Genomic DNA, 27,844 nt, shown 5'->3' on the forward strand with positions numbered 1-27,844 from the left:
AATTGATAATATTTGTCTATAATGGGATTTGGACTCTCAGAACACTAATCTTAAAACTGCAACTGTTTAAAAGCATGTCTGTGCTTGTGGTTTAGAGTATAATGTGATTTTGTTTATAATATAGAGCCTACTCTTGTGATGTGTGGGGGGGAATACAGCCAGAGTACACATTAATGAAAATGATGTAAGCCTCAATGTAAAAAATAAATCAATACTGTACCAGAAAGAGCTGGGCTGACAGCTTGAACTCCCTATTGGTCCACGTTGATGTTTACCGTAAGTACCCTAAAATAATGCGCAATTCACTGACAAATTGAATAGCAAACGGCTCTGTCAAAATGACAACATGAATTTGCAGCATTAATCGTATAGACATAAAAAAATGTGGGAGGTATTAAGAAAGGAACAAAAGGAAACAAATTACTCTTTTAACGTGCGACGAAAAACAGAAAACATTATTTGTGCGCACAGACACGTTTATAACAGCCGGATATGAGGTGGCCTCTTCAAGGAGCAAGCCAAAGATAAACACGTAGACAGTCTACACAGCGCACAGGGGCGAGGAGGAACATAAATGTCACCGAATAGCTCAGGTGAACGCTCCAAATGGAATAGTTAGTGCACATATCGAGAGCGAGGTCGCCGGGGAAACGTCCAACACATCTGTTGAGGGACAAGTTCTACACGCAGACAAGACAAAGCGACACCGTGTCGGTGAGTCCACACACCAAACAGCTGTACCATACTAGCTATAGCTAACGTCGTCAGCTAAGCTAACTAACCTCATATTAGGTTGTGTGCTAACACACAGGCATTCTGTGCAGTAACCCTTATACGAACAATATACCCAAATATAGGCCTATACGACGCTCATTTGACAGTTAACGGCAATAATCCTTTCTGTTCCGTAAGGCTGGCATAATGTGGCATTAGTGTTTACTTTAGCCCCCCCGGAAGCCTTCATTTTATAAGCTATGTGATATGACGTTAGCTTATTGCATCTCGCCTAGAGTTCTAAAGTTAACGTTAACCATAGCGTTATGTTACCAAGCTACCGGTAAATACCAGTCAAAAAGAAATCCGAGCTCGGTTCATCATGGGGCGCATGCTTTCCATATGGCAAATAAGTGGGCTACAATCAAACGAGGGGTTGAGAGGTGGGAGGTAAATTGGGTGTACTGTCAACCCAGCCCAGGGTACACATCTGAAGGTGATGTAATAAAAACAACAAATGATTCCATACAGTTTGTGCAGTGTTGCATTGGTGATTCAATGTTTGGGTTTGAGGTTGTGGTTGGTGTTTTTAAATAGCAATGTGTGATTGTAGAAAATGGTGGTAACACAATTCTGTAGCCTAACCTTGGCTTGGATACAAGCCAAGCCAAGCATCAAGACTTTCTCAACAATGTTAATTATCTGTAACTACTGTGAGTGCAGGCGCTTGTCGCATAAAGATATGTTAACTTGGTGGAAAACTGTAGTATCCTTTAGAAGACGGAGAGCCCATTTGTTTTTGCACCATTGTAAAACACAAACCCTAAACCTACACGTTAAACTCCTCTTTTGTAAAATCACATTCAAATAAATGACAATCAATTCGATTTCAGAGTGACACAGTGACCACTTAATCGGTTGTCAAGTGGGTGAATGCTTGGTTTAATATTTGATCCACTTCTGGATGAGCCGTTACCACAGTTAGTAGTTTACTGGCAATATGACTATATCTATTCAGTAGCTGCTTGACAGTTAACTCCCAATGCCCTGAATGCTTGGGCAAGTGAAGACAACAGTTATAAGTGGCAGCAGGAGTGTGGCCATGCCAGCCAGACCTGTGCTACCCTGAAAAGCTCTATAAATGTTTCAATAGGGCCTACTCTTTTCACAGAAGCTATATTGAGTTTTCCAGTGAGCCGACAGAGCCACGGTCTGACTCTATTCTGCCATCATTGGTAAAGGTTGTGTGTAAAATATCTTCTGTGAAAAGGTCCATTGGGCTGATTGAGTTCTCACCTAAACTATTCCTTTACTGTTGTACGCACTCTCTCTCCTCCAAGTACCTGTAAGAGTCCATGATGGTGCGCGCAGCCTTGGTGACTGCCACCAGTCTGGCACTGACTGGGGCAGTAGTTGCCCATGCCTACTTCCTCAAACACCAGTTCTACCCAACTGTGGTCTACCTCACCAAGAGCAGTCCCAGCATGGCGGTGAGTCTGTCTTGTGTTCTTGTTTGTGTATCGGTTAGAGCGGGGTTTCACAAACTTTCACATTTCAAGGTTTCCCCTCAACTCTGACAGGGTACAAATGGTCCATTTGGTTCCTATTGTACACTGTCAGAGTTACAGACTTGTATGGATCAATTTAGACCACCCTACTTTGAGAACCACTGGCTTAGAGGGATATCCATTTTAATTGATCCAGTTATGCTTTACATATAAATGCCATGCTACATCTGTATTCCTCTTAACTTTATATGATGTGATAAATTATTGGGAGATGACAATAAAAAAGATTGAATGTGTTAACACATTTAACGTTTTCTTTGGAACAGTGAATGAGAGGAGATGTGTTTTCATCCCTGGTTCTAAATTCCATCTGTTCTGTCTCATGTTGTCAGGTGTTGTACATTCAGGCCTTTGTACTGGTTTTCCTGTTGGGGAAGTTCATGAGGAAAGTCTTCTTTGGACAGCTGAGGGCTGCAGAAATGGAGGTATTCCACTGCTTTTTTATTCGATGGGTGTTTTTAAGCCTGAATCTCCTCCATAACGTCCAATTCCTAGTAGGCTGTTCCACTCACGTTTGTTTTGTGTGTGTGTTTGGCCTTGAACCTTTTAGCACTTGATTGAGCGCTCCTGGTATGCGGTGACCGAGACCTGCCTGGCCTTCACTGTATTCAGGGATGACTTTTCCCCGCGTTTTGTCGCTCTCTTCACCTTGCTGCTCTTCCTCAAGTGCTTCCACTGGCTGGCTGAGGACAGGGTGGACTTTGTGAGTGATGATCCTACTGCTGGATTTAGTAATACAATAGAATGTTATTGATCCCGCTGGGGAAATTCAGGCACCAAAGGAGGCACAGCAGTTCCTTTACAGATGCAGAGTAAGAGAAGTACTGTGAGGTTACATCATAGGTAGAGAACATCACAAAAAAGCACCAGCAATGAAGAACAGAAAGTACAGTATATGACAGTATAGCATACAGTACATCCTATACAGTAATCCCACATTGTCACAGTTTAAATATTCATATACTGTAGTGTACTACATGTGCTGAAGTTCTTTATTGGGAATAAACCCTTGAGATGAACACTCTAGTTTTCAAGGGCATCTGCAAGTTACACAAAAATACATTATCTACATCTGTAGAGAACAGAGCAAACAAAACAAAATGCTACTGCACAAAACAAATTTACATGTAGATGAAGTAAAATATAAACTTGAACACACATTGATGTAACTGGTGTTTTGGACTATTGCATCGTTGATTGGGCCAGGATGGAAATTCTTCATTTGGTTCCACACTCTGTTACAGATGGAGAGGAGTCCAAACATATCCTGGGTATTTCACTTCAGAGTACTATGTAAGTTTTCTTTCTTTCTTTTCTGATGCTTTTGAAACATCTGTTTGCTAAATTAAGCTTCATGCAAATCATTCTGATGATACCTGGTATCAGTTACACAGCTGTCAAATAGGGACACTGGCATAGTGCCTGTTGATTTCTTCCCAATAGCGTCATGTTAGTTTCACCTACTTCTAAGCTAGTCTACCTACATCCAAGGCAATTACAAGTTTCCAATAGTGTTGTACAAAGTGGCTGTTATTTGAAATCCACACAGTTTTTATAGTAAATCTGGTTTCTATTGAAGCCGTCTTGACTCTGGTTGGAAATAAACAAAAATACGGACATGGATTAAATGCAAGTTTTTGGCCCAACATTTTTACAATATGAAAATCATATGGTTGTGACCTACACACAATGTACACAGTGTTGAAGTGCGTAATCTCAAAATCTGCACTGAAACGCTATCAAATCTACGGTTTTGTCAGAAAATCTTCTAATCTTCATTCCAACCTTGAGATGGAATGAGCGGATGGAATGCATTGTGAAAAACAAAACAAAAAAAACTAAAACATACTGTGTCTGACACTGACTTCTGGAAATGAGGGCTGCAGGCATGATTATTGACAACTTCACAGTTGTGTCAGAAAGGGAATATCGGCCAACCTTATCTAGAAGTGTGGGACAGGTGTTCATTCCCAGTTCTGTGCTAAACACTCCAGTGTCTGTCAGTTTAAAATGGCTATGTATTTCGACATTTTTTTATTTTAATCATGGGACTATGTTAATTGAAATGTATGTATTACTGTAGTGGGAATAAAAAAGACCTTCAATGGTTACAATTTCATCCCTGGTGGGTGTGGGCTGCTATTTGCTGACTATTGGTTGGTGAAAACACAGGTGTGGTTCCTCTGTCCTTCAGCTCTCATGTCACTGCTGGGAATCTTGGACTTCCTGTTTGTCAACCATGCCGTTCACAGTATCATAACTCGAGGAGCGTCAGTCCAGCTGGTGTTTGGATTTGAGGTTTGTAACTTGCCTACAGCATTTTAGCGTGACTGGCAGCTACTAGTTTTAGATAGAGCCCAGCCCATAATCACGCAATTCTACGCCGTCAATCAAACTGTTTTTGATGCTAACCTGCACAACGGTCTGCAGTTAATGGGTTTTCTGTAGATGCCGCGGTAGGAAAATGCATTCAAAACCGCTCCATAGTCTCGCTCGAGATCTCTGCAATTCAATGTAGTGGTTGGAACAGCAGAGAAAACGGGGCAGACAAACCTATACCTTCTGCTTTGAAATCAAATATAACCTTCCCATAAATGAAGTACTGCCCTAAAGTCTTTTGCATTGGTTCTGCAATGCAGTTATTCCAAAAATTATAATAAGTAGCACGGTGGCACAGTCGGTAGCGCTGTCTCTATAATCCTAGTCTCTATACTGCCTCCCCTGGTCATGTGGGGCCTGCTCACCTCTCATGCAGCATGAGCTCAATTCGGGGCTCTCCCCAGGTTGGCAGAGGGAGCGTAGCGCCCAGGATTACAGTTTAGGCAATTGGAACTGGGTGAAACATGGGTTACAAAATAGTGGGATAAAACTTATCTTTAAAAAAGAAAAAAAAAAGTTCTACTCTCCACCCACCTTATTAACTACAATGAATTTAGATATCATCAGATGTATTAGTTCGGCAGAGATCTCCGATCATATGGCTGCACAAAACCATTCAGAGCATATTTTTGGTCTTGGGTTTTACCCCGACTTGAATGTCAAGGCAGTTTACACCTACTGTATGTAGGTTGTCTGTTTAACCCTCTCTAGTGGATGTTACACATAAAAATAAAATATTTTCTTAGTTGGCCAACTCCAAATGTTAATCCCATCCATTGTTTTGCTACATACCTTGTCTACTTGTAATAAGTACTGTGGTCCTGTAAACCTTTATGGATCCAAAAGCAAAGAAGTTTTCTGTGTCAATGACATTATCTTATGTGTCTTGTCAGTATGCCATTCTGCTGACCATGGTGCTGACAACCCTCATCAAGTACCTGCTCCACACCGTTGACCTACAGAGTGACAACCCTTGGGACAACAAGGCTGTCTACATGCTCTACACTGAGCTCTTCACTGGTATGTTTGCATGGAATGTGATAGGAGATAGGCATTTCTCTCATTAAGCTACCCATGCGCACTGTCGTTCAGTTGTAATGTAATGTGTTCTTACTCAATGATCCCTAGGCTTCATCAAAGTGCTCCTGTATATGACCTTCATGACCATCATGATAAAAGTCCACACCTTCCCCTTGTTTGCCATCCGCCCCATGTATCTAGCTATGAGGTAAGTAGCTTAATGTTGTGTGTGTGAACAGAACAGATCTAAGACCATTTGTAATCTTGGGTTTCATTTCAGAGACTTTGAACAAATCAAATCAGAAACATTGGATTATGTCTTTAAGTGATGATTAGTTACTTTGCGTTCATCTCTCCTCACTTCTCAGACAGTTCAAGAAAGCAGTAACGGATGCCATAATGTCTCGAAGGGCCATCCGCAACATGAATACACTGTGAGTGGCGTTGGGCATTTTTTGTTGTTGTGGTCAATCAATTTTCCTCTAAATTGACCTTTGAGATTAGAATGCTAATTTGATACTTGTGAATAATACTATTAGTACATACACAATAATTGCCATTAATATTTACATTGATTATATTCAGTGTATTACTGTTTTTCATGTCTACGGTAGCAACACCACATCTTATTTTACAATAACTAGGATAAGATCTTATCTTGATGATGAGAAATGACCTGAAGCATGTATACATTTTAGGGCCCATAATGTGGTAGTGGTGCTGCTACTTTTAAATTGGAACGTATTTGTGACAATCGCTGTCATCTGGAATTTTATGTGCATGAAAACATGTCTATAAAGTTGAGGAGCTATGATTTTAATTGTTCCTTTATCTTTCTGCTTGCTGACTCTGTCTAGATATCCTGATGCCACTCCTGAGGATCTGCAGGCCTCTGACAATGTCTGCATCATCTGTCGTGAGGAGATGGTCACTGGAGCCAAGAAGCTACCTTGTAATCACATTTTCCACTCAAGGTAAGCCCTGAGTTGCAGCATTTAATCTAAACAGAAGTGCCCCTGGTTTCTAGACTCTTAACAACTTACTTCAGTAAACAAAGCATTATTAAAACATTGTATATCTGTTTGGTTGGGGGATGCTCTCAGAATATTCTCACTGTTTTATAAATACACTATTCTATCCAGAAAAACTGAAGTGTTTTGGAAACTGTTATGAACACTCATGGTGTCAGTAGTACCCCATGATGTGCTTTACTGTGATGCTAGTCTAGCGGAGTCTTGGATTTCCTTTTCTCCCGTAGCTGTTTGCGATCCTGGTTCCAGAGGCAGCAGACATGTCCCACCTGCCGGATGGATGTCCTCCGAGCTTCCAATGCCAACCAGACTCAAGCTACACCCGCGGCAGCGCCTCCGCCCCCAGCGGCCCCAGCCAATGCGCCTGCCGCACCCCCTGCTAATGGTGAGAAACTGTTAGGCATAGTAGAACAATAGATAGGAATGAATGCCTTGGTTACATTGATTTCTTTTTTTCAAGTTAGTCCTGGATACCAATTTTGTGTTCCATGTCTCCTCTAGCAGCTCCAGGCATGTTGCCTGGCTTTCCTCCTGCCATGTTCCCTTTCTGGGGTCCCTTCCCTGGAGTTCCCCCTCCTGGTGTAGCTGCTGCAGCACCTGCTGCTGCTGCTGATGCTCCACATGGCAACACAGAGGCCACTCAGGGAGCTGGTAAGGTCCTCCTGTTGCTCCATGATGCCTGCATTCCATGTTTATTTCTGTTTTTATCTACAATGTGGTAGATTTTCCTCGTAGGTTCTAATCTTGGCACTGCATGTGGTGTTTGTCCCCTCAGGTGCCAGCCGTCCCACCCCATCTGCCTCTGACACAGCTACTGCTGCAGCCCCAGGGGCAACCATCCCTGGCTTTCCTTTCTCCTTCCCACCTCCTCCCTTCCCAGCGGCACCATGGCTGCCTATGCCGCCGCCTCCTCCCTTTGGTAAGCACTGCTAGTTTTAGCTAATTTAGTCTTAACAAGTCTCCTCTTGGTAATGAAGGTAATACTTTATAATGAAGGTAATGAGCTATTTTCTGTTGTTCTCTCTCCTTCAGTGTCATCAATGCCTCCCCCACCGCCATCTCTGTCCAGGCTGTCGGAGGAGGAACTGAGGGAGCTGGAGGCGGAGGGCCGTCAGGGCTTGGAGGCCAGGCTCCAGTGTCTCCATAACATTCACACCCTGCTGGATGCCGCCATGCTCAACATCCACCACTACCTCAGCACCGTCGCCACTTTGACGTAAACCAAAATAACTTCTTCAACTGAAATAAAGTGTAATACATTTTAGTGCTATTTTTGTGAAGGCTTAACCAACTGCCCAGTCAGAGCTGTTCTCAAGACGTTTTGGAATAGATCACACATTAAATAGCTGAAGCTAAGATATATATGGAAATATTTGACTTGAGCATTTGTGAAGAAGAGAGAGGGAGAAACAAAAGACTTAACTTCCTCAAATGTGACTGAGACTACATATGCAGTCTGTATTGTTCTATGCATCTTTCTGACACCCAGTGATTTCCTCCCCTCCACAGTCCTCCTCGGAGTGAGACCAGTAATGGAGCGGCCCAAACCGAAACCTCCCCTCCAGCTGACCTTGGCGCTGAGACCCCCAGCCAGGAGAATGACCCACAGAGCTGTATGTGACATATTTGACACACAACAACTAAAAGGGACCTTGTGATTATAATAACTCCATTAATACCATGAATAGGATCAACAATACAACATTTTTTGTTTGTTTTTTAACAAGAGAAAAACTAAAAAATAATAAAGTCACTGTATTGCAGTAATGGTATCGTTCATTTGCAGGAATGGTAATCTGAAAATAATAGGGTAACTTCCTCTCTGCTCCTTTTGTTGTTTTTTGTTAATAGCTGAGGAGTTGAGTGGAGCAACCGGTTTCTCAGAGCCAGCTGACTCCACCACTGATGCCACAGCAATGGAAAGGGAAGAACGGACAGAAGAAGGTGAGGAGGAAGTTCAGCAGCAGGACGGCGAGCCCAATGCAGCTGAGCTTCGGCGCCGGCGCCTTCGCAAGCTTGAAACATCATCACCAGATTCGCCACCACCTGACAATTGATGCAAACACACTGTCATACAGACATATCGCTGTGGACCAACGAGCGTGTGGAGATGACAAAACAGTCAGTAGTTCTTATTTTTTTTTTTTCGTTGGCTATCCCTATCCCACTCAGCTCACCCACCTTCAACTGGCTACACGTTTCTGTCCATGGTGGACACTGCAGGAGGCCAGGACAAGATGTTGATGGCGGTGGTATTTAAAGTTTCTGGACTGCTCTATGACAGCACACAGTAGTGAGATTCTTCTTTTTTTTTTTTTTAAGAATCAATCGGAAACCAAGATCAGGACAAATGCTGCTTAGCTGATGTGCAGCCACAGCTCCAGGCCTGATATGTTTAGCCATTAAGAAATGGGCAGTATTTTTGATTTGTGCTCTTGGTAGATTTTACTGTCATTGAGGTCTCACCTGCGCTTTTGTTCATGAACATAAGCTGGCTATTTGATGCCCGCTTGTTTCCTTTTTCGTCACAAAGTTGGTCAAGCCTAACACTTGCCCACACCGTCTCACGTTACAGTGGGTGCAGGGCAGTGTTCAGACCCACAGTGGGTGCAGGGCAGTGTTCAGACCCACTGAGCTCATTGGAGAAGAAATTGATTAGCCGCTGTAGTGTCCGGCGTGATGATGGAATTTATAGGTGTCTTGCTTTTTACTCTCTCCTTCCATCATTCTTTTGTCTGCGGTTTCTGGGGTCTCTAGATCTTGCCACTGTAACATAAGTGATTTAATTGAATATGTACATACTGTAAAAAGAGTTTTAATAGGATCTGTACATAATGCAGAATAAACTGTTTGAATGAAATGGCAGTGACATGATTTGAGTTGTATGTGGGGAATGTGGAGCTTTGTTACTTTTACTCTTTACCATAATTATATTAAAAATAGATTGGTTAAAGGTAGGTTAAGTTTTATGTTAATGTTATAGCTCTAGATTCAGATGGTTATCTTTGCTACAGCGTTTGTTCAGTAACAGGTGTCTCTCCTGCTTTTTAATAATTACATTTTCTGGTGGGTTGCAAAGTTTCAACCAATCAGGAGAGATTACATTTTATATTGTTCTAAATTAGTCTGTGCATTTCTTTCTGCCATCACTTTCCAATTTCACTTGTTCATCCTGTTGAGATATCTCTGGTATCCCAACCTGAAAATGCATTTACTGTTCAAGAGCTGAAGACAAGGAGTCTCCTGTTACTGAACAAACACACTCAGCAATGACAGTCAGTTAACACTCTAACAAAAGAAAATCACTTACCCTACCCTTAAGCACATTTATTTATTACAAAGTGCTTTATACAAATCATTAAGCCTACTCAAAAAAAGAAGGGCTAAAACAAATGTACTGATTGTCCATAAAATATTTGCCAATGTTAGGGTAGGATGACCTTTAAAAAAGTATGCTTTTTGGCATATAAACATTCAGTATATACCGTAGTGGATTACTAATCATAACTCCTCTAGGTAGGGGCCTCTAAGAACAGAATGAAAACTAGAACAAAACATTTTGTATGTTTTTATTGGATTGATGCTGACAGAAAACAACACTTTAGGGGAAAGCCCATTAGTGAAACGTGGTTACATTGCAATGAGGAAATCCTGATCCTAGCCAAATAATTTAAGTATAGAGGTTATGCGCGTGACATCATCATACCAGGACGTTATGTGGGAACGCCTACTGATGTAGTGGCAACAAACTACTTTCCGGCCTTGACAGCCCATACATCCAAACAGAAATCTGATTGCATTAGACAACATTAAACTCACTTTGCCATTTATGCATGCGCATACCCTCTATTCTGATTCTTTATTTGTTTTGCTACACAAGGTAAAATGCTGGTTATTGTTAAATAACGTAATCTCAATCTAAATTGTAAAAAAAAAAAAAACTGAAATTCCCTTTCCAATGGTCACAAACGACAAACACAAGCTTAAAAGAAAACATAGTAGTGGCCCCTAAAGTAGAAGTCAGTAACTAGTGGTATATGGAAGAGTCACCGAACAAAACCATTTTCAATGTAGAATTGCTCCAAAAAGTGCAATACATTTACTAGGCCATAGTAAAAGGAAATTACGGTAATTCAGCTTGGTGTTGGTGTAATGAAGTAATTCAAAATATAAAAGTTGTAGATGTTTAGGATGATAATCATATTGTTTATCAACGCATATCGGGTAGTAAACTAAAAATATTTAGGCTAACCCTTCTCCCTTCAAAATGAGAAGCAGCTGCATTTCACCGGTTGACGTTCCATGTACTAATAACTAATAGAATTACAAAACATTTAAAGGTGCATAATCAGCCCTGGCTGAGGGATTCCTGAGGTTTCAGTGCAAAAACTACCTCGTGAATGAGGTACTGGCCGGTAGCTGTGTGCGGCATGTCCTTGAGATGGGAATCATCAATGGGAAACTTTCCTAGCACCTTTTATCACATTTCAGGATCAGTTCTGGGGGGTAGAATAGAAGGAGTGGTGGTGGTTCTGGTCTGGTGGATTGCTGGCAAAGAGAAGAGGCGTTGTCTCCGATCCATACCAGCTGAGAGAGTGCAATGAATGTTAAACATTAGTAATGATATACTTACATAAAAAATATGACATGTTGAATTTTAGTTGGGCATTTTTCATTCATAAGACACTTATTACAATATAGGCATGCCAGTTACATTTCAATAAGTAATGGTAATGAGTCAAACAAGGTAATTTTTGAGTGGTGGTTACACCGTCTCATAGCGTGGCCGTGTGTGTATGCGTCCATGTATGCGTGTGTGTCTGTATGTAGCCCGAGTACCGCTGGGTGACCAGAGAGATGCTGTTGAGCAGCCTTGAAATGTACATGCGCGCACACACACACACACACACACACACACACACACACACACACACACACACACACACACACACACACACACACACACACACACACACACACACACACACACACACACACACACACACACAGTTAATGGACACTGTTCAGTTCACACTGGTGTGATTTTTAAACTTAAAGCACAGCTTCTTGTTTAGTATGACGTTTTGAGTCGTATTCAATCCCAGAATGTTGCAGCTGTGTGGTATGCACACAAACTCGTTGAGCCACCAGGGTGGCCCTACAAACAATAACATTCAAGGACAACAACAAGATTTCCCTACAACGAGGCAAGTGAGAATAATCAAGACTGAGTCAAGACTGAAGACATTATTGGAATAACGGCAGGTAAACTATACCTTGTGTGTGGATGTGTACTATGTGCCCAAGGAATAGGTGAGTCCCCATCGCTTCCCTGGGGATCATCGAAGAAATATGGGCGAGGTAAAACCCTGGTGTTAATGCTACAGACCTTGGGAAATCGAAAATAAGATCAGAGATTTTAACAGTGCTTTATATGGCTACGGTAGATTTTGATATTTGCATTCCTCAGAAGAAAAACAAAAGTTAATTAATACTGTCACAGTCCACTAAGTTTTGAATGCTACACTTGACAGATCACTGACCTTCTCTTGAGTAGGCCGACGCACCCTAAAGATAAGAATGAGGAGACTGGTTGGCAGTAGTTCCCATATGAAGAGGATTGCTCCGAATGCCAGGTATCCCCTGTCTCCCAGCTCATTTCGCAGGTCAGCCTAAAGGAAGACAAGATCAAGCTCCAAATTTGATTTCACCGAATGGTAAGTTTTGATTGTAGCGAGACCTGACAAAAAGTAAACATTTCAAAAATATAATATTTTGGGTACGTAAATTGAATGATCCAAAATGTACAGAATGACCAAGGAAGCATTGTCTGGTTCTGTTATATCTTTAGTTGTATGGGCTTTTAAGTGGTTAATGGAGAATTAACAATTGGATCCAGCTTCAGTCAAACTAGATGGAAGACTAAAGTTAGCATGGTAGCATTACCTCTAACTTATATCCCATTTGGCTGGGTGATGATTACCTGGTCAGAGACGTTGTACCAATCAAAGTCAAAAGACTCCACATCATGGTGACTCTGGGAGAGAGAGAGGACGGCCAGGTTGTAGCAAGCTCGGCTGGCAAACAGCAGAATGACTGTTACCCCCAATGCTGCTGTATGCCACAGCGTGGTGCCCTGGAAAAATATGAAGGGAAAAAAAACACCATTAGCCTACACGGAGTGTACTGCCTGACAACTGATAATGGTCTCCCAATTTAATCCCAATTTAATCGCCAATTGCCACTGTGTGGTCTGTGGTCCCTGTCGCTGCCAATCCCCACTGTTGTCCTGGGGAGGGAGTGAGCAAGTTTGGCAACCAAGTCACCACAAGCCAACAGGCGCCACAACCAGTAATCCACCCACAAACGCTGTTGGAGCGTTTGACCAAACTGGAAGCATTGTATTTTCATTGTGTGTGTAGTTAGTCTGTCAACGTGAAGTGGCTTAGTGCACCTTGCTGTTCAGGTAGGGGCCGGCGGAGCGTGAGTGTCGGGTCAGGAGCAACAGCAAGGCTACTAGACACACGGCCTCCAGAATGAAGAGCAGGTCATTGACTAGAACCCGGACAAGCACCAGTGTCCAGGTCCGCTCCCCCGGCCTGTTGCCTCGCTCACCGAGAGCCGCGCACACCACGTTAACACACAGGAAGACAGCACTCAACAGACCATATACACAGCGTGCTAGCCACCTAGGAGGGACAAAGAAACAGCAATGACTGAGTCAGAAAGAAACGCCATTAAATACAGATGTTACAATGCAGAAAATGTAGGTTAAAAATAGGAGCCATTTTTACGCCACTCAATTGCTCTATGAATTTGCAAAAGTTATGACCGAATAATACATTCCAAGAGGCCAACTGTCAGTGTAAACAGGTTATTATTTATGAGCAGAACTCACAATGCTTTTCCAGGCTGTGAACTGTATATCTCCTTTACTTTCAGCAACACCTGTGGGGGGAGGAAAACTGATTAAATGTAGAGCACTTTAATGACACTGGAAAGAGGAAGCAAATGAAATGGGATACACTAAATGCCACTGTTATGTGATCACCGTCATCCTTCATAGTCAATGAACTACCATGATTGAGGTTAGAACACCCCATTGAGGCAATTAAGATTTGTAATAACATTATATACTGCATGTTATCTATTACAGTATATGTGTTATATACATTCCTTCTGTTATGACTGTTGATCCCAAAACCTAACAACATTTTGTGTGCTGGCACTTCATTATGATAGCAACCTATGTGAGGAGGACAAAGGCCTTCATCGCCAGTTCGCCACTCTTACCTGAGTAAAGTACAGGTTGATGAGGCTGAGAGTGAAGAACTGCAGGCAGACAGGGAAGCAGTACAGCAGCCAGTAGAATGGCACCGGCAAGTGGTTGGCTTCCAGTGGGTTGTGAAAGTAAAAGGAGAACAAAGTGGTGCGGAGGGCGGCCCAGAAGAGGCACAGGAACAGGAAGGTGCTCTGATAGCTCCATCTCTTGTGTCGGTAGAGCAAGAGCAGCCAGAGTTGGACGTAGACCACCAGGAAGAGGATGGCGTACAGGGTGGCGTAGAGGATGGTAAAACCAAGCTGGACCGAAGGGGCCACGGCTGGACGCAGCGGAATTATAGGAGGAGATGGAGTGGAGTTGGTTGGAATGGCAGGCATGAATGATGCTTCCATTTTGGGATGAAGTAGAGACCCAGTTTATCCAGCAGTGAAGGGTGTCTGTCCTCTTGCAGATAGTTACTAGGAGTTCATTTAAAGTGTGCAAAAATCACACTTTATAGGTGCTGCAGTCCCCATGTTGGGGAATCATAGGAACAACATCCATTGTGGCAGCTTGGTTTTAACATTATGCAGAGAGGTTTTCTGGAAGCAAAAACAGACAAAAAATGTATCAATCAGCAAGTCATGAAAATGCATACAAGTTTATACCTTGAATAAATGAGACTAGCTTGAGAGAATGTTATTTGGAAGGGTTAGGTGAGTAAGGACTACAAACTATTGAGTGACATCTAGAACTACTGCACAGTGCACATACAGTATAAACACAGCAGCTACCTTTAAACGCATTTTAAAGGCTTTTCAAATCGTATTGCGAAAAAAAGAAATGCTGCTATTTGATCCAGAAAGCTTTATACCCTACCCTACCTATATTATATATAATAACAAAATGTGACATAGCTCTGTTTACACAATGCTGTAGTGTACCCCCTCCAACACGTTCCCATTTTTTCCAACTGTTTGTATTATATTTTGACACTTGCTTTGGCAATGTAAACCTATGTTTTCTCATGCCAATAAAGCTCCTTAAAATTGAGTCTGAAACCTAAATGGCACGCAAATGTTTAACAGTCTCCTCCTGACACTGTTATAATCGAAACTGAAATCAAATGGTTGTACGTTTCTCAACAACACTGACAGTCGAGCTAAATCGGCTAGCTAACTCAATTTTAGTTGATGTTGATTGATCATCTTGAAATACTAAGAATACATCGGTTTTGCTCACAAGGCCTAGGCTATGCTTACCTGGCTATGCGTTTCTTTCAGCTGTCATTAATCCTTCTTCAAGGTAACTTGTATCTTCGATGTCACCATGAAGCTCTCGTTTGTTTACCCAGTGTTGTTTATCGGGATGGTGTTTTTTACTGGTGTTTCAGTCCGAGTGTGGGGAAAGGGTGCGTTCGGAAATGCGCACCGGACTGCGCGGGCGTTTATCGTGGGCTTGCCCAGGCCTTACGGCCTGGGCATAAATATAACGATTGCATTCACCACGGCTTCGTAACTCGCGCGGCGCTCCGCCGGCCGCGCGGCCCTGGCCCGCTCTTCGCGGCCACTCGCGCCTGCGGCGCTCGGGGGCGAAGAGCAGGACCAAGGTCCGCTGGCCTTCGCGCCGCTTGCAATGTCGTGGACAATAAAACGAGCGCACCCTTTCATACACTCTGACTGAATCACCAGTAAAAAACACTCTCTCGTTGTTTATCGGCCGAGAGCTTCCTCACTTCCCTAATCTGTCAATCAGCTCAACCTAACGTATGAACGAAGCTTTCTACATCCCATTTCCTGGGAGGGGAGGTGATCGCTTTTTGATTGGTGTTGGTGGTTGCCTGACAACCATCATCCAATTACAGCGCTACAAACATCATTCCCGGTTATGGGATCTTAAAGTTGAGCGTCCATCCAAATCCATCTCTCTCTCTCTACAACAAAGCAGGTACAAAGGTCAACCCTCTTTTATTAATACGATAACATCAGCTGTAGTTATTGCGAGTTTATAGATTAGTATATAATAAGTAATAGCCGTCCACTGCAAGTGTAAGTAACTGTTTATAAATTAATAACACAGTGGCCTGAGTGCCTGACCATAAAATACCATAAAATATAGAAATGTGAACCAACCGGCGAGCAAGTTTGCTTAATTAAAAGAAATCATTATGAGAGGAGATACGATACCTGTGTCCTGTGTACACTACCTGGAAACTGATGGCTATTTTTGCTAGACGTATCCCGTCCTCCAACATGCAGAGGTTCACAAAAATGTGATTTGTCTGACATCTAGTGGCCAGACATATAAATGAATCTACATCAAAATCCTAATAATCACATTATAGGATAGGTCACTTTGCACGCCCGAGATTATCAACAGATAGATAGAGCATACCACAAGAATAACTACAGAGCTAACCAGATTTGCTTTAGCTAATTGTTTTTATTGTATAAATAACAATTTAATGTTAAGATAAATGATAGCCATGTCTCAAAACTAAAAATGTAAGACATGTAAACATTGTTTTGTCCTTCTTACACAAGCTGGCTCGCTCTCACAGACACACACACACACACACACACACACACACACACACACACACACACACACACACACACACACACACACACACACACACACACACACACACACACACACACACACACGCGCGCGCGACACACACTCTCCCCCTGGTACAACAGAAAACAATGGGACAAAGAGGCTCTCTCTTCCATGCAGATTGGCATCTCCCTGGCATTGCTCTGCTCTTCACATTATGTTGGCACAGCCAGGAAGATGGACCCAAAGAGACTGTCAGCAGGCAAGCAAGTCAGGGACCCATACCAACCCATTCTGCCACCAGCAGGCAAGCAAGTCAGGGACCCATACCCACCTATTCTGCCAGCGGGCAAGCAAGTCAGGGACCCATACCAACCCATTCTGCCAGCAGGCAAGCAAGTCAGGGACCCATACCCACCGATTCTGCCAGCAGCCTCCCAGCAAGTCGTGGTGGACCCATACCGTAGGCCTACGAGACTGTCATCAGGCTCCCAGCAAGCCATGGACCCATACCCAACGATTCAGTCAGCAGGCTCACAGCAGGCCAGGCTCAGAAGGGTAATGGAGAAATATCAATGTATCAGTATGGTTTCTGTATATTTTGCTGAGTGGGCACCGATGAGCCAGCAGTATCAGATGTCCTTTTGGAATCATTTCAGGGGAGTAAGCTGCTCAAAATGATTATAGTGTTACTTATGTTTATTTATTGCCATAATTCTACAGCTGTTCTATTCCAGTGCTGCTGTTTATTTTCTGCTGATACAGCAGTTCTTGTGGTCCCTTTATTATAATCACTAGATAAATGTGTAACTTTTAAAAGTTGCATATGTAAATTCTATTTTGTTAGGCTGTATGCTAGATGTTCTTATAAACCTTGTAAGATATCGGGCTGTATTTAGCATACTGTATCATCATTCATGTATCATGATGGAGATATAGGCTACTACATGGAGAGATTTGTGGAAACCTATAAATAACAGGCGATGTTCACATTTCTATAACGTGAGAATAAAACAACAAATAGACTCATGAATCCATGATTGACAAACTTGACGTTTAGCTTAATAATTCTGTTAAGAGAGGGACTAATATGATCAGATAGTGTTTGTTTTCCCTCATAGCAGGTTTACTTCACACAGTTGTCAGCTTTCGACTAACACTGTTAGTTTGTAGATTTATTTTACATATTACTGTTATAGGCCAACTGTATGACACGTCTCTAAAGTTGGTTCAGTTCCTATTTCGTATGAACAATATAAAAAGTAGATTCACAAGTGAAGTTACGGGCTCCATCCTCAGTGGTGTAAAGTAACTAAGTACAATTACTCAAGTAGTCTACTGTTTTTACAACTTTTGGGTACTTTTACTTTATTTGATTATTTCAAAATTTCAATACATTTACTTCTACTCCACAGTCTTCACTACATCTCAGAGGAAAATATTGTACTTTTACTCCACTACAATTATTTGACAACTTGAGTTATTATTACAAAACATACATTAACCACTTCATATTCATATATAGGTCTATATATATTTCCATATCCATACAGGCCTATATTTGAAAATAGCCGATCTACAAGCTCACAATGCGTCACATCGCGACGCATTGTGAGCTTGTACATCTGCTATTTTCAAAGACCTACTTTTGGTACATTTTGATACAATACTTTTTATACTTTTACTCAATTAGGTGTAGGTCTACATTTTGAGTAGGCCTATTTCTACATTGCAGTATTGATACTTTTATTTAAGTAAAGAAATGGAGTACTTTTCCCACCACTATCCATCCTCCACCAATGTCCCACTCCCATCACCATCATCATCATCCCGTTAGCTATCGCATTCGCATCCCGTTATCTGCCTGGGTGCCCAACGCGCATGCTCAATTAGATGAATGGACGGACGCTGCCACACTCCTTTTCCGGCTGCTGCACCTGCACGATCCACCAGGAAGTGTGGTGCGACAAATCCTCAACTATTAATCCCTAATATACATGGATGGATGGACGTAGCAGCAGCGAGGAATTTGTATGCATTGTGGATGATACATGTCAATTCCACCAGCCCATCATCCATTAAACACGGGAGTCGTTATCGCTCGGTGCTGCGCAATTCATGCAGGGTAAACGTAGCGTGTAGGCTGCCGTCAACTCCCTGCAAGTTTGGGTTATTGTTGTCTTGTGGTGTAGCGTTCAGCTGCTCTTCGCAGATCTAACCCTGACTGCAATGGGATGCTGCGGTAGCACTGAGGTAAGGCGACGCTCTCCTCTCTCACCCACCCATTATGCCCTTGTCAACATTGTTGCACCTTGTGCATCGTGTGGAATGACTGAGCCGCTACACTGTAGCGATCCACGAACACATCAGTCATATTTCATAGTGTCGGGTGTTGTTACAATGTAACCACAATGCGAATCCAGAAACGCACGGCGATCAACGTCGGCCTTCTTTTACATTGTGTCGTGTAGCAAATAACACACTGTGTGGTTATTGTTGCGACTGTAGAAGGCTATATGCTACAGGAGCTATAGCCTATAACCAGATTGCAAGCAGATGGCAATACCAGAAATAGCCCAGATGGTTAGCCCGTTATAGTAAACAAACTCCCCGCCGTGCGCTACTACCAATGTGCGGCTCTCATCGTTTGCAAAGACATTTATTTGCAATTGATAACAATCTAATTGTTGATTTCTTATTCTGATTGGGCGAGAATGGCAGTTACCAGCCACAAATGATTTGAGAGACAACGGCATTTACAGTTATGGACTGAGCCACCGGATCAGATAGGCAACAATAGCCTACGTGTGAGATTTATTTGTAAAAAGAAATGGGCCTTCATCTTCTTTCTCTGTGGCTGTCAGACAGTTTTTCCACGACATTACCTGGTGGTGGTGGTGTGGCTGCACAACAGAAGCGCTCACGTTGTTTTTTTGTGTGTTTGCTTCCAGAGGACAAAGAGAGAATGGAGACCCTTGGTGGATCGAAGTTGCACGGATTTGCCGTGGTTCCTTCTATTTACTGTTTTCTGCGTTGGCATGGTGAGTTCGAGCCTCAGCATATTATCTGCTTTTAGCTCATTACATGGTTATAACTGTGCTGTGAGCCTACATAAGCTCTGAAAGTCCTTCCCGCTTTGTTAATTAGATGCTGCTGTGCCATCATAGTGTGGCAAATGTTTCATGCACCCCTTGCTCTTATTACATTCACATTTTCCACAATGTTGTATGGAATCCATTGCCATAAAGTCAGCCTTGTCTGCAGATTGTATTTGATCACAATCACCCGTTATGGAATTGATCATAGAACACATGCAAAATTACTAAAGTGAATACCTTTAAACTAGTGATTATATTCATGGAATGCCTATATACACAGAATACTGCAGACCTAGCCTAGGCAGCATCCTTTTGGGGTTAAGTGCACAATAATTGTGTCTGCCCTGATTGACTTTCATTTAAGCCTGTGCAGCCTTCATCAGCCCTTGTTTAATTAATGTTAGTTCAACTGAAATTGTGTAATGATCACCATAATCATTATTATGATAATGAAACGGTTTTCAGAGCATTAAAACTATTTACAATTTGATGGTATTGAACTTGGTTTGAAATAAGGCAAAACCAGGAGATTAAAGGCATGTTGACTTGAAAGATAAATTATAAAATGGAAAAATCTCAGTAGTGCCCAAAATAGGAATTCCAGGTTGAAAGTCGTTCATGAGAAAGCAAAACAAAAAAGACAACAACAGCCGAGCCCAACAGCTAACGCAGGGGTCTTCAACGTGTTCAGGCCAAGGACCCCTTAGCTGAGAGGGAGATAAAGCAGGGACCCCCGCTACATACATATTGCATAAAATCGTGTTGCAGATTTCTATTGACTTGTTTGACAGCACTGTCAAATTCATGTTCATGTGTTTGTTTGTTTTTTCTTCAGATATTTAACGTTGACACTTGGTAAATTTGACCTTTCACTCTGTACTTGGTCTGCTCTATCTTTTTACCTCTACACCAAACGTATTTGCCAAAAGTAGCCGATCTGCAAGCTCTCAACGCCTCGATCTCTATTTTTGGCCAAAGTTCTCCTCAGAATAGGGATGCGAGGGTTCGAGTTGTTCATTTAAAATAATTATCCTATCACACAAAGATTTTGAGGCCCCCCTGTAGTAACTCTGAGGACCCCCTAGGGGTCCCGGAACCCCTGTTGAAGACCTAACGGATGCTTGTTTCTTCTTCCTTTAGGGCAGCATCTGTGGGTACACCATTGTCACAGGCGGCGCTGCGCGGCTTGTCTTCGGATATGACAGCTACGGCAACACTTGTGGCCAGCGCAATGAGCTGATTGAAGGGGTCAAGCTCAGTGGTCTGGACCACACTGACAGAAAGTGAGTGTTCTTCTTGTGCACAGCATCCACCACTTTAAGGCCGGCTTTACACTGCAGTCAAATCCAGCCCAAATCCGATTTGGTTGTCAAATCTGATCTTTTGGCCCGAGTTTTCACACAGCATTTGCAAGTGACACAGATCTGATCTGTGCGTTCAGACAGCGTTAGCCCAAAGCTGCCCTGCGGCGACATGCATGCTTTGGTTACTGTGGTAACGACGTAGGCGCCATGACGTTACGTCACTACGTCGACGCTGGTTGATTACGTTCAGGAAATGCGACATAATAGACCATAGTAAACACACGTTAATATTGTTTTTCTCTCTTCTTTTCTTTACTCTTATGTTTCGCTCTTCTCTCTCGTTTTCACTGTTTAGCTCACGTGTTTTCTCTCTCCTCTTTTGTTTTTCTCATGTGCTCAGTGCGCTGTAATCAAATAGTAAATATGTGATGTGACTTGCATGTGACCTGCATATAACTCTATGGGGTAGATGTGGTTGCTGCTTTCAGACTGAGTCAGATGTCCTCAGATCTGTGGTTTTTCAAAATCGGATTTCATGTGACCTGAATGTGACATGTTTGGATTTAGACTATTTAAAAAAAATCGGATTCCACTTTTGAAGTGACTCAGATCTGATTCAGGCTAGATTTCAGTGGCAGTGTAAAGCCGGCCTTAGGTACAGCTGATGGGCATTGGAATGTGTGACTTTTTATAGTAGACAGATACATACCGTACAAAGAGGTGGGGGTCAAACAGATTATATACCATATTCGTGTGTCCAGCAGACACAAAAAGAACAGATTTACAAGCTATCAACACTGTGTGATGGTATAGGATGTTAGCTTCTAGATCTGTTCTTTTTTAAGCATGATCATAAGTTATGATGTTGATCATGCAGGTCTCTGACATCACGCTCTGACATCAGGGGAACCACACTAACAGAATCCCTTTTATTCCCATATATGGAGATCCCTGATGTCATCAATATTAAACCCATATCTAACAGGACTTCATATGGGAATGCCCAAATGGAGGCCACTTCGGCCACATACTGTACCACACTAACAGAATCCATACAGTATATGGCCAAGACAGCCCATATCTGTGAGGCTGGTTCTACAGACAGGGATCTCCATATATGGGCATACAATGAATTGTATGTATGATGTCAGATGTCATAGACGTCATATGACTTTCACATAACGAATAACTGAGTGTGTTTGGGGTCTCACTGCATATCTCCATATACAGTACATGGATCTCCATATGGGTACCTGGGGTCTCCATATATGGGTAACTGGTCCGATATACATCACTGGCCAGATGGCCAAGACATGGCGCGCTTGTTGCCCTTATGCGTCTTACTGGATAGATTAGTATTGTTATTGTTTTTCTTGTGTATTATAGAGCACCGCAATTCATGTTTTTCACAGTGCATGTACTCGTCATACATCCTTGTGAAATAAATCTCTTGAATCTTGATATTTATTGTTCCAATATAGAATGATACAATATTTGATAAAAATAAGTAAGTAAGTAATATAGTAATATAAAATGTAATATATTATGTTACTCTTGATACAAGTAATATAACATTATTACTTTTTAAAGGAGTAATAAGTCATTAGAAACAAATTACTTTCCTATAGTAATATTGCCCAACACTGCATATACAGTAGTAGTCATTGTGTAGGTAAAATCACGTATGTCATGGCTGGCAAGACTGCGTTGCTGTGATAGTAGCATTGTTTGTGCAATGGAGCTCAAAGAGCTACAGAGTGGAGGAATAAATGCTACTCTTTGTCGTAGCAGCACTGGATGGCAGAAATTATATTATTGCATGTAACCATGTTACATATTCTTTTGTTTAGCTTTTTAGCGTCATTAGGACAATGAATTCCTCCCACACACATTTCTGTGTTGTCACTGTTGTATCCTACTGACTCACCTACCAGTGAGGAACCCCCACCGGGATGACGTAGAACCTTCGTCCTACTCTTCCCGCCCAACACTCCCTGCTGACAGGTGCCGCCCCAACCCTTATGACTATATGCAGTGACAATTATCACCCTCCCCGCCCCCCGAACACAGGTCAATTGTGTTCGTGTGTAGACGCTTGACAAAGCTGGAGGCACCATGGTGGATTTGAACCCATGACCTCTGTGGTGGTGGACAGCTATTTTACCACTGCGCCGCCCGAGTGCCTATGTTGCATAATATTCTTCTTCACAACATAATCAAGTACCAGGAGGCATGCCTCAATAATAATACTTACACTGTCTATTCTATGCACTACCGTCAAGCGGTGTGTGTCTCTCTCTATATCCAGTATGCGCATATCATAGGTGCTTGGTGCATGGGGTGTGTTGTCATATTGGCTTGTTTGATGTGTCTGCCCCATGCGTGTGCACAAACATGCGCAGCACACATTGTGGGTGCTGTACTTGCTCTGTGTCTATCTCACTTTGTTTGTGGGACACACAGAATACAATAGGTGTCACAGTCTATCTGTGTCTCTGTCTCTGTGTGCATGCACGCATCAAGTGCGTGCACATTATAGGTGTCATGGTCTCTCTGTGTCTCTGTGTGTGGTCTGTGCTAGGTCTGTCTATGTGTATCTCATTGTCAGGAGGGACGGTTGCTGTGAGATTATGAATTCACAGAAATAAACCTAACCATCTTTGAAGCTTTATTAATGAAAAGTGAAACATAGTCTTTGCGTGTATGTACCGTATATGTGTCAATTTCTAACCTCATTGATTTCATTTAGGAGTATAAATGTTTAACTTTGAAGTTGTCTAATGTTAAAGCCCTAAAGCTTCACTGTCAGTGTGTGAACCTCCTCAGCCACTTACGGTATTTATGCATGCAATGCACACTTTCCCATTGGGAGTGGGCAGGTATTTCAGCCTTCTTCATCTTTTGTGCATACCTAATTCCACTCTCCCACCTCTCTTCTTAAAATTAACTGATGTGTAATTAATGCTTGGCCGGTAGAACTACAGTAAGAGAGCACACTGACTCATCAGCAGGGGCAGCTCATGCAGTATTGCAGATAGCAGAGAGTATACATGTAACTTATGATATTATCATGATGAATAATACAATTATTACATAGTCAGAGTTAGGGCCGAGGCAAATTTATTTCGGTTCCGTTCGGTAAGTCACAAAATCTCGGTGGCACTGAACAGCCGAATTAATGATGGTACCTGCCCCCCCGAACCTCTGAATGACATCATATTGTAGTTTGGGCAGAGCCGAACCGAAAAGAATTTGGCTCTAAATGTGGAGTATGCTTCGGCCTTTAGTCGAAATCAACTAACATTCTAAACGCCCCACTTGCGAATCAGTAGGGTTTATCCTCCAGCCATTCTCCGGGCAGTAGTTTGAGAGATTTTGTGTAAGAGTGAAGTAAATGAAGTGTTGGACAGAGAAGTCTCATGACATTTCGCATATTAGATTTGGAAAGTTCTTGTGTGCAGAGTGTGACTCTGAGTGAAACATTTGGCTTTGGGAGGAAAGACCATGGGGTCACCTACTGTAAATCATTAGGGTTCATAGTTCATACTCAAGGGAGCTTGAATATGCTCAGGATAATTCATGCTACGGTACCATTCCATTTTGAGATATTTGCATGCAATTGGAAATGTTGTTCTAAGGGTGGTATTGGAGGAAAGGCTACCGGATCACCCAAAACAGTAGGATCCATCCAGGGGAGCATGAGGGTGCACAGCAAATTCCATGGCATTCCAGTCATAGTATGTTTGGAGATATCTTGTTTGGGGACAAAGTAGGACGATGGACGTTGCCATCCTTAGAGAGAGGTCTGTTGCTACAAATAAAGCCACTATAGCACCTTTGAACAATAATGCATCAACAAAGATTTGTTCAAACTATTGTTTTCCTGTTAAGTGTGCCCGCAAAGAATATCTGATTGTTTTTGATTGATTGAAGACTTTATTAGAAGTTTGCATAGGAAAAGGTACAGTTTCATGACGGTACAGTTCACTGGTACAAGGTCTACTAAAAGGAGATCCTAGAAAAGACTACGCTTATTTACACAGGAAACCATTTAAGTATCTCATATAACATTGAATGACAGACGAATAGAACACAGTACTATGCAGTAGATATGTAAATAAAATAAAATGAAAGAACAAAAAAAAAAGAAAACAGTAATTCTAAACAAACAGTAACTAAGTACTGTATATACAAAGAGGGGGCAGGGGAGGGTAGGCCTGGGCTAGGTTTGTTTTTTTACCAGTTGCGAACGGCTGCTGCCTGTAAATGGTTTTTCAGGGCAATTTTAAAGGATGCTAGTGATCCACACTCCTTTATGGCCTTCGGTAAGGCTTTACACATTTTGGTGGTATAGCAGAAGAACGAGTTTGATCCTTTGTTGGTTTTGACTCTGGGTTGAAAGTGATCTGTGGCGCTGCCTCTGGTGTTGTAATCATGGACATCCTTAACGTTTATAAAGTATTTTGACAGGTACTTGGGTATCATAGTGGTCTAGTGTATCTTGTACACCAGGCCCATTGCTGAAGGTGGCAACATCTTTATTTTTTAACATTCACTCAATTGGCCATTGAGGAACTGAAAAGATGATTCCTGTGGCAATCAGTTTGTCAATAAATAAATGTCAATTTGTCATTGCTAAAGATTATTTCCAGTAAATCAATCCAGCAAGGAAGATGGCAAATTTATACTTAATCTGGCCCAGACAGCTTGGGTAGTGATCCGGGCAGGCGGGCACCTAGGCTGATGCAGCCTGACAAGCGTGTCCGACTCCTATTCCAGACATCCCCATCTCTTTCCCCATTTCCCGTTAGTCTACTGTAATCTGTCACACACACACACACACACACACACACACACACACACACACACACACACACACACACACACACACACACACACACACACAAGCGTGCGCGCACACACGCACACAAACACACACAAGCGTGCGCGCGCACACACGCACACAAACACTCTCTCTCTCTCTCTCTCTATATATATATATATATATATACTGTATGTATATATATATATATGTCACGGTTTGTTAGAGAAACAGGACGGTCGAGAAACGGAGCACTCGTCGTGCAGCACGGGGCGGAACGGAGCCGCTCGATTGTCCACGACATTGCAAGCGGCGCGCAGGCCAGCGGACCTTGGTCCTGCTCTTCGCCCCCGAGCACCGCAGGTGCGAGTGGCCGCGAAGAGCGGGCCAGGGCCGCGCGGCCGGCGGAGCGCCGCACGAGTTACGAAGCCGTGGTGAATGCAATCGTTATATTTATGCCCAGGCCGTAAGGCCTGGGCAAGCCCACGATAAACGCCCTGTCCAAGTGACTACAATGGAGCTAATGGCTAGGCTAGGCTAGGCTAGTAAATAAAGAAAGAGTCGCAAACGAGTGACGTCAGCGCCTTCACTAGTGAATGGCTGTCGCATTATAACTCTATGGGCTGTCGTCGCCACCTGGTGGTGATTGGTGTGTGGTGAACGACAAAACAAGCGCTCTTACATAGAACGTCCTGAGTTACCCAAACATCCGGTAACATATATATATATATATATATATATATATATATATATATATTAGGGCTGTCAAATGATTCACATTTTTAATCAGATTAATCACAGCTTAAAAATTAATTAATCATGATTAATCACGAATCGAACTATGTCCAAAATATACCATTTCTGTCTGTATATTGTTGTGGAAATGGAAAGATAAAGGCGGTATAAGGCGGATACATTTATACAGTATGTACTGTATGTATGTATGTTTATTATATAATCATTAGTATTGCTTATTTTAATTACTAGAAGCTGGGCCGCCCTTCGGGCGGCCCAGCGTCTAGTCGGCGACCTGGCCAACTCGGAACAATGTAAATAGGGAATGAATGCCCCGCCCTTTAATGCAAACCCCATTATACCTGTTTTCATAGGACCCGTTTTGACCATTTGTCTGCCTGTGTCCATTTATGCCCATATATGGAGATATCTGTCTGTCTGTCGGTGTCCATTTTATGTCCATATATGGAGATCACTGCAGTTATAGTTCTGGGTCCATTTTATGCCCATATATGCCCATATATGGAGATATCTGTCTATCTGCGTCCATTTTATGCCCATATATGGAGATCTCTGTATCTGTCTGTCTGTGTCCCTTTTATGCCCGTATATGGAGATCTTTGTGATTCTGCATCCATTGTATGCCCATATATGCCATATATGGAGATATCTGTTTATCTGCGTCCATTTTATGCCCATATATGAGATTTCTGTCGCTTTTTCAAACAGATGGTCAAAACGGGTCCTATGACAACAGGTATAATGGGGTTTGCATTAAAGGGGGAACCGGCACTGTGTCTGCAACACAGTCGGAGGCACAGACAGATACAGAGATCTCCATAATGGGAATAAAGGGACACAGACAAACAGATGGAGGAGGAGACAAACTTAATGCAAACCCCATTATACCTGTTGTCATAGGACCCGTTTTGACCATCTGTTTGCCTGTGTCCATTTATGCCCATATATGGAGATATCTGTATCTGTCTGTCTGCGTCCACTTTATTCCCATATATGGAGATCTTTGACCATCTGTTTGCCTGTGTCCATTTATGCCCATATATGGAGATATCTGTATTTGTCTGTCTGCATCCATTTTATGCCCATATATGGAGATCTATGCAGACACAGTGCCAGTTCCGGAAAATCCTGAAGTCAGACATCAGAATCCGAACCTTTCGTGCTGGTTCCAGAAAATCGTGTATCGGGTCGGGTCGGGTCGAGGCCGAGCACTGCACTACCTGCTGCGGTGGGGAACGCACGTGCCGAATTTGAAATAGGGAATGAATGCCCCACCCTTTAATGCAAACCCCATGAATGCCCCACCCTTTAATGCAAACCCCAATATACCTG

At 42.5% G+C, this 27,844-nt stretch overlaps 3 protein-coding genes across 5 annotated transcripts in view; 2 read left to right on the forward strand and 1 right to left on the reverse strand.

Annotated features, from left to right (window-relative positions):
• The first annotated feature begins 46 nt into the window (after positions 1-46).
• Positions 47-9,535, forward strand: syvn1 (synovial apoptosis inhibitor 1, synoviolin). Of its 2 annotated transcripts, none has more exons than XM_080745622.1 (16): positions 47-714; positions 2,055-2,204; positions 2,615-2,707; positions 2,833-2,985; positions 3,527-3,575; positions 4,477-4,580; positions 5,555-5,681; positions 5,790-5,889; positions 6,050-6,115; positions 6,539-6,655; positions 6,940-7,097; positions 7,217-7,363; positions 7,488-7,631; positions 7,745-7,928; positions 8,222-8,325; positions 8,564-9,535. In XM_080745622.1, the coding sequence occupies exons 2-16, from the start codon at positions 2,070-2,072 to the stop codon at positions 8,767-8,769; spliced, it is 1,887 nt and encodes a 628-aa protein (XP_080601748.1). In that variant the 5' UTR covers positions 47-714; positions 2,055-2,069; the 3' UTR covers positions 8,770-9,535. The 2 variants fall into 2 exon arrangements, with proteins under 2 accessions (XP_080601748.1, XP_080601747.1); XM_080745621.1 differs by having other exon boundaries at positions 49-714; positions 7,214-7,363.
• A 764-nt stretch (positions 9,536-10,299) lies between these two features.
• Positions 10,300-15,374, reverse strand: gpr137 (G protein-coupled receptor 137). 2 transcript variants are annotated; one of them, XR_013962924.1, is made up of 9 exons: positions 15,236-15,374; positions 14,006-14,575; positions 13,611-13,660; positions 13,167-13,401; positions 12,696-12,848; positions 12,256-12,384; positions 11,989-12,101; positions 11,021-11,299; positions 10,300-10,990 (listed from the first exon to the last, which is right to left on the reverse strand). XR_013962924.1 is itself a non-coding variant. In XM_080746182.1 (8 exons), exons 2-8 carry the CDS (start codon positions 14,384-14,386, stop codon positions 11,206-11,208), a joined length of 1,155 nt encoding a protein of 384 aa, XP_080602308.1. In that variant the 5' UTR covers positions 14,387-14,575; positions 15,236-15,374; the 3' UTR covers positions 10,300-11,205. The 2 variants fall into 2 exon arrangements, 1 of the variants encoding a protein (XP_080602308.1); XM_080746182.1 differs by having other exon boundaries at positions 10,300-11,299.
• Positions 15,375-18,761: 3,387 nt separating this feature from the next.
• The window catches only part of LOC308301864 (choline transporter-like protein 1), a gene marked incomplete at both ends in the record, with an annotated part of 33,000 nt that continues 23,917 nt past the window's right edge, over positions 18,762-27,844 (forward strand). Inside the window, 3 exons of the mRNA XM_080746011.1 lie at positions 18,762-18,785; positions 19,484-19,573; positions 20,771-20,913. Of these exons, the coding sequence (XP_080602137.1) occupies positions 18,762-18,785; positions 19,484-19,573; positions 20,771-20,913 (257 nt within the window). The remainder of the gene's footprint in view (positions 18,786-19,483; positions 19,574-20,770; positions 20,914-27,844) is intronic.

The sequence above is a fragment of the Nannobrachium achirus genome (genome assembly GCF_963921795.1).
Source record: "Nannobrachium achirus genome assembly, chromosome: 17".
In the NCBI taxonomy this organism is placed as follows: Eukaryota; Metazoa; Chordata; class Actinopteri; order Myctophiformes; family Myctophidae; genus Nannobrachium; species Nannobrachium achirus.

Coding starts and splice junctions, on each gene's coding strand:
- syvn1 (XM_080745621.1), top strand. CDS start 2,070: ATGATGGTGCGCGCAGCCTTGGTGACTGCCACCAGTCTGGCACTGACT. Junction 5,890..6,049: donor CCCATGTATCTAGCTATGAG/GTAAGTAGCTTA, acceptor CTCACTTCTCAG/ACAGTTCAAGAAAGCAGTAA. Junction 8,326..8,563: donor GGAGAATGACCCACAGAGCT/GTATGTGACATA, acceptor TTTTGTTAATAG/CTGAGGAGTTGAGTGGAGCA.
- gpr137 (XM_080746182.1), bottom strand. CDS start 14,386: ATGGAAGCATCATTCATGCCTGCCATTCCAACCAACTCCACTCCATCT. Junction 12,385..12,695: donor GGTACAACGTCTCTGACCAG/GTAATCATCACC, acceptor GTCTTCCTTTAG/GCTGACCTGCGAAATGAGCT. Junction 12,102..12,255: donor GTCGGCCTACTCAAGAGAAG/GTCAGTGATCTG, acceptor CGATTTCCCAAG/GTCTGTAGCATTAACACCAG.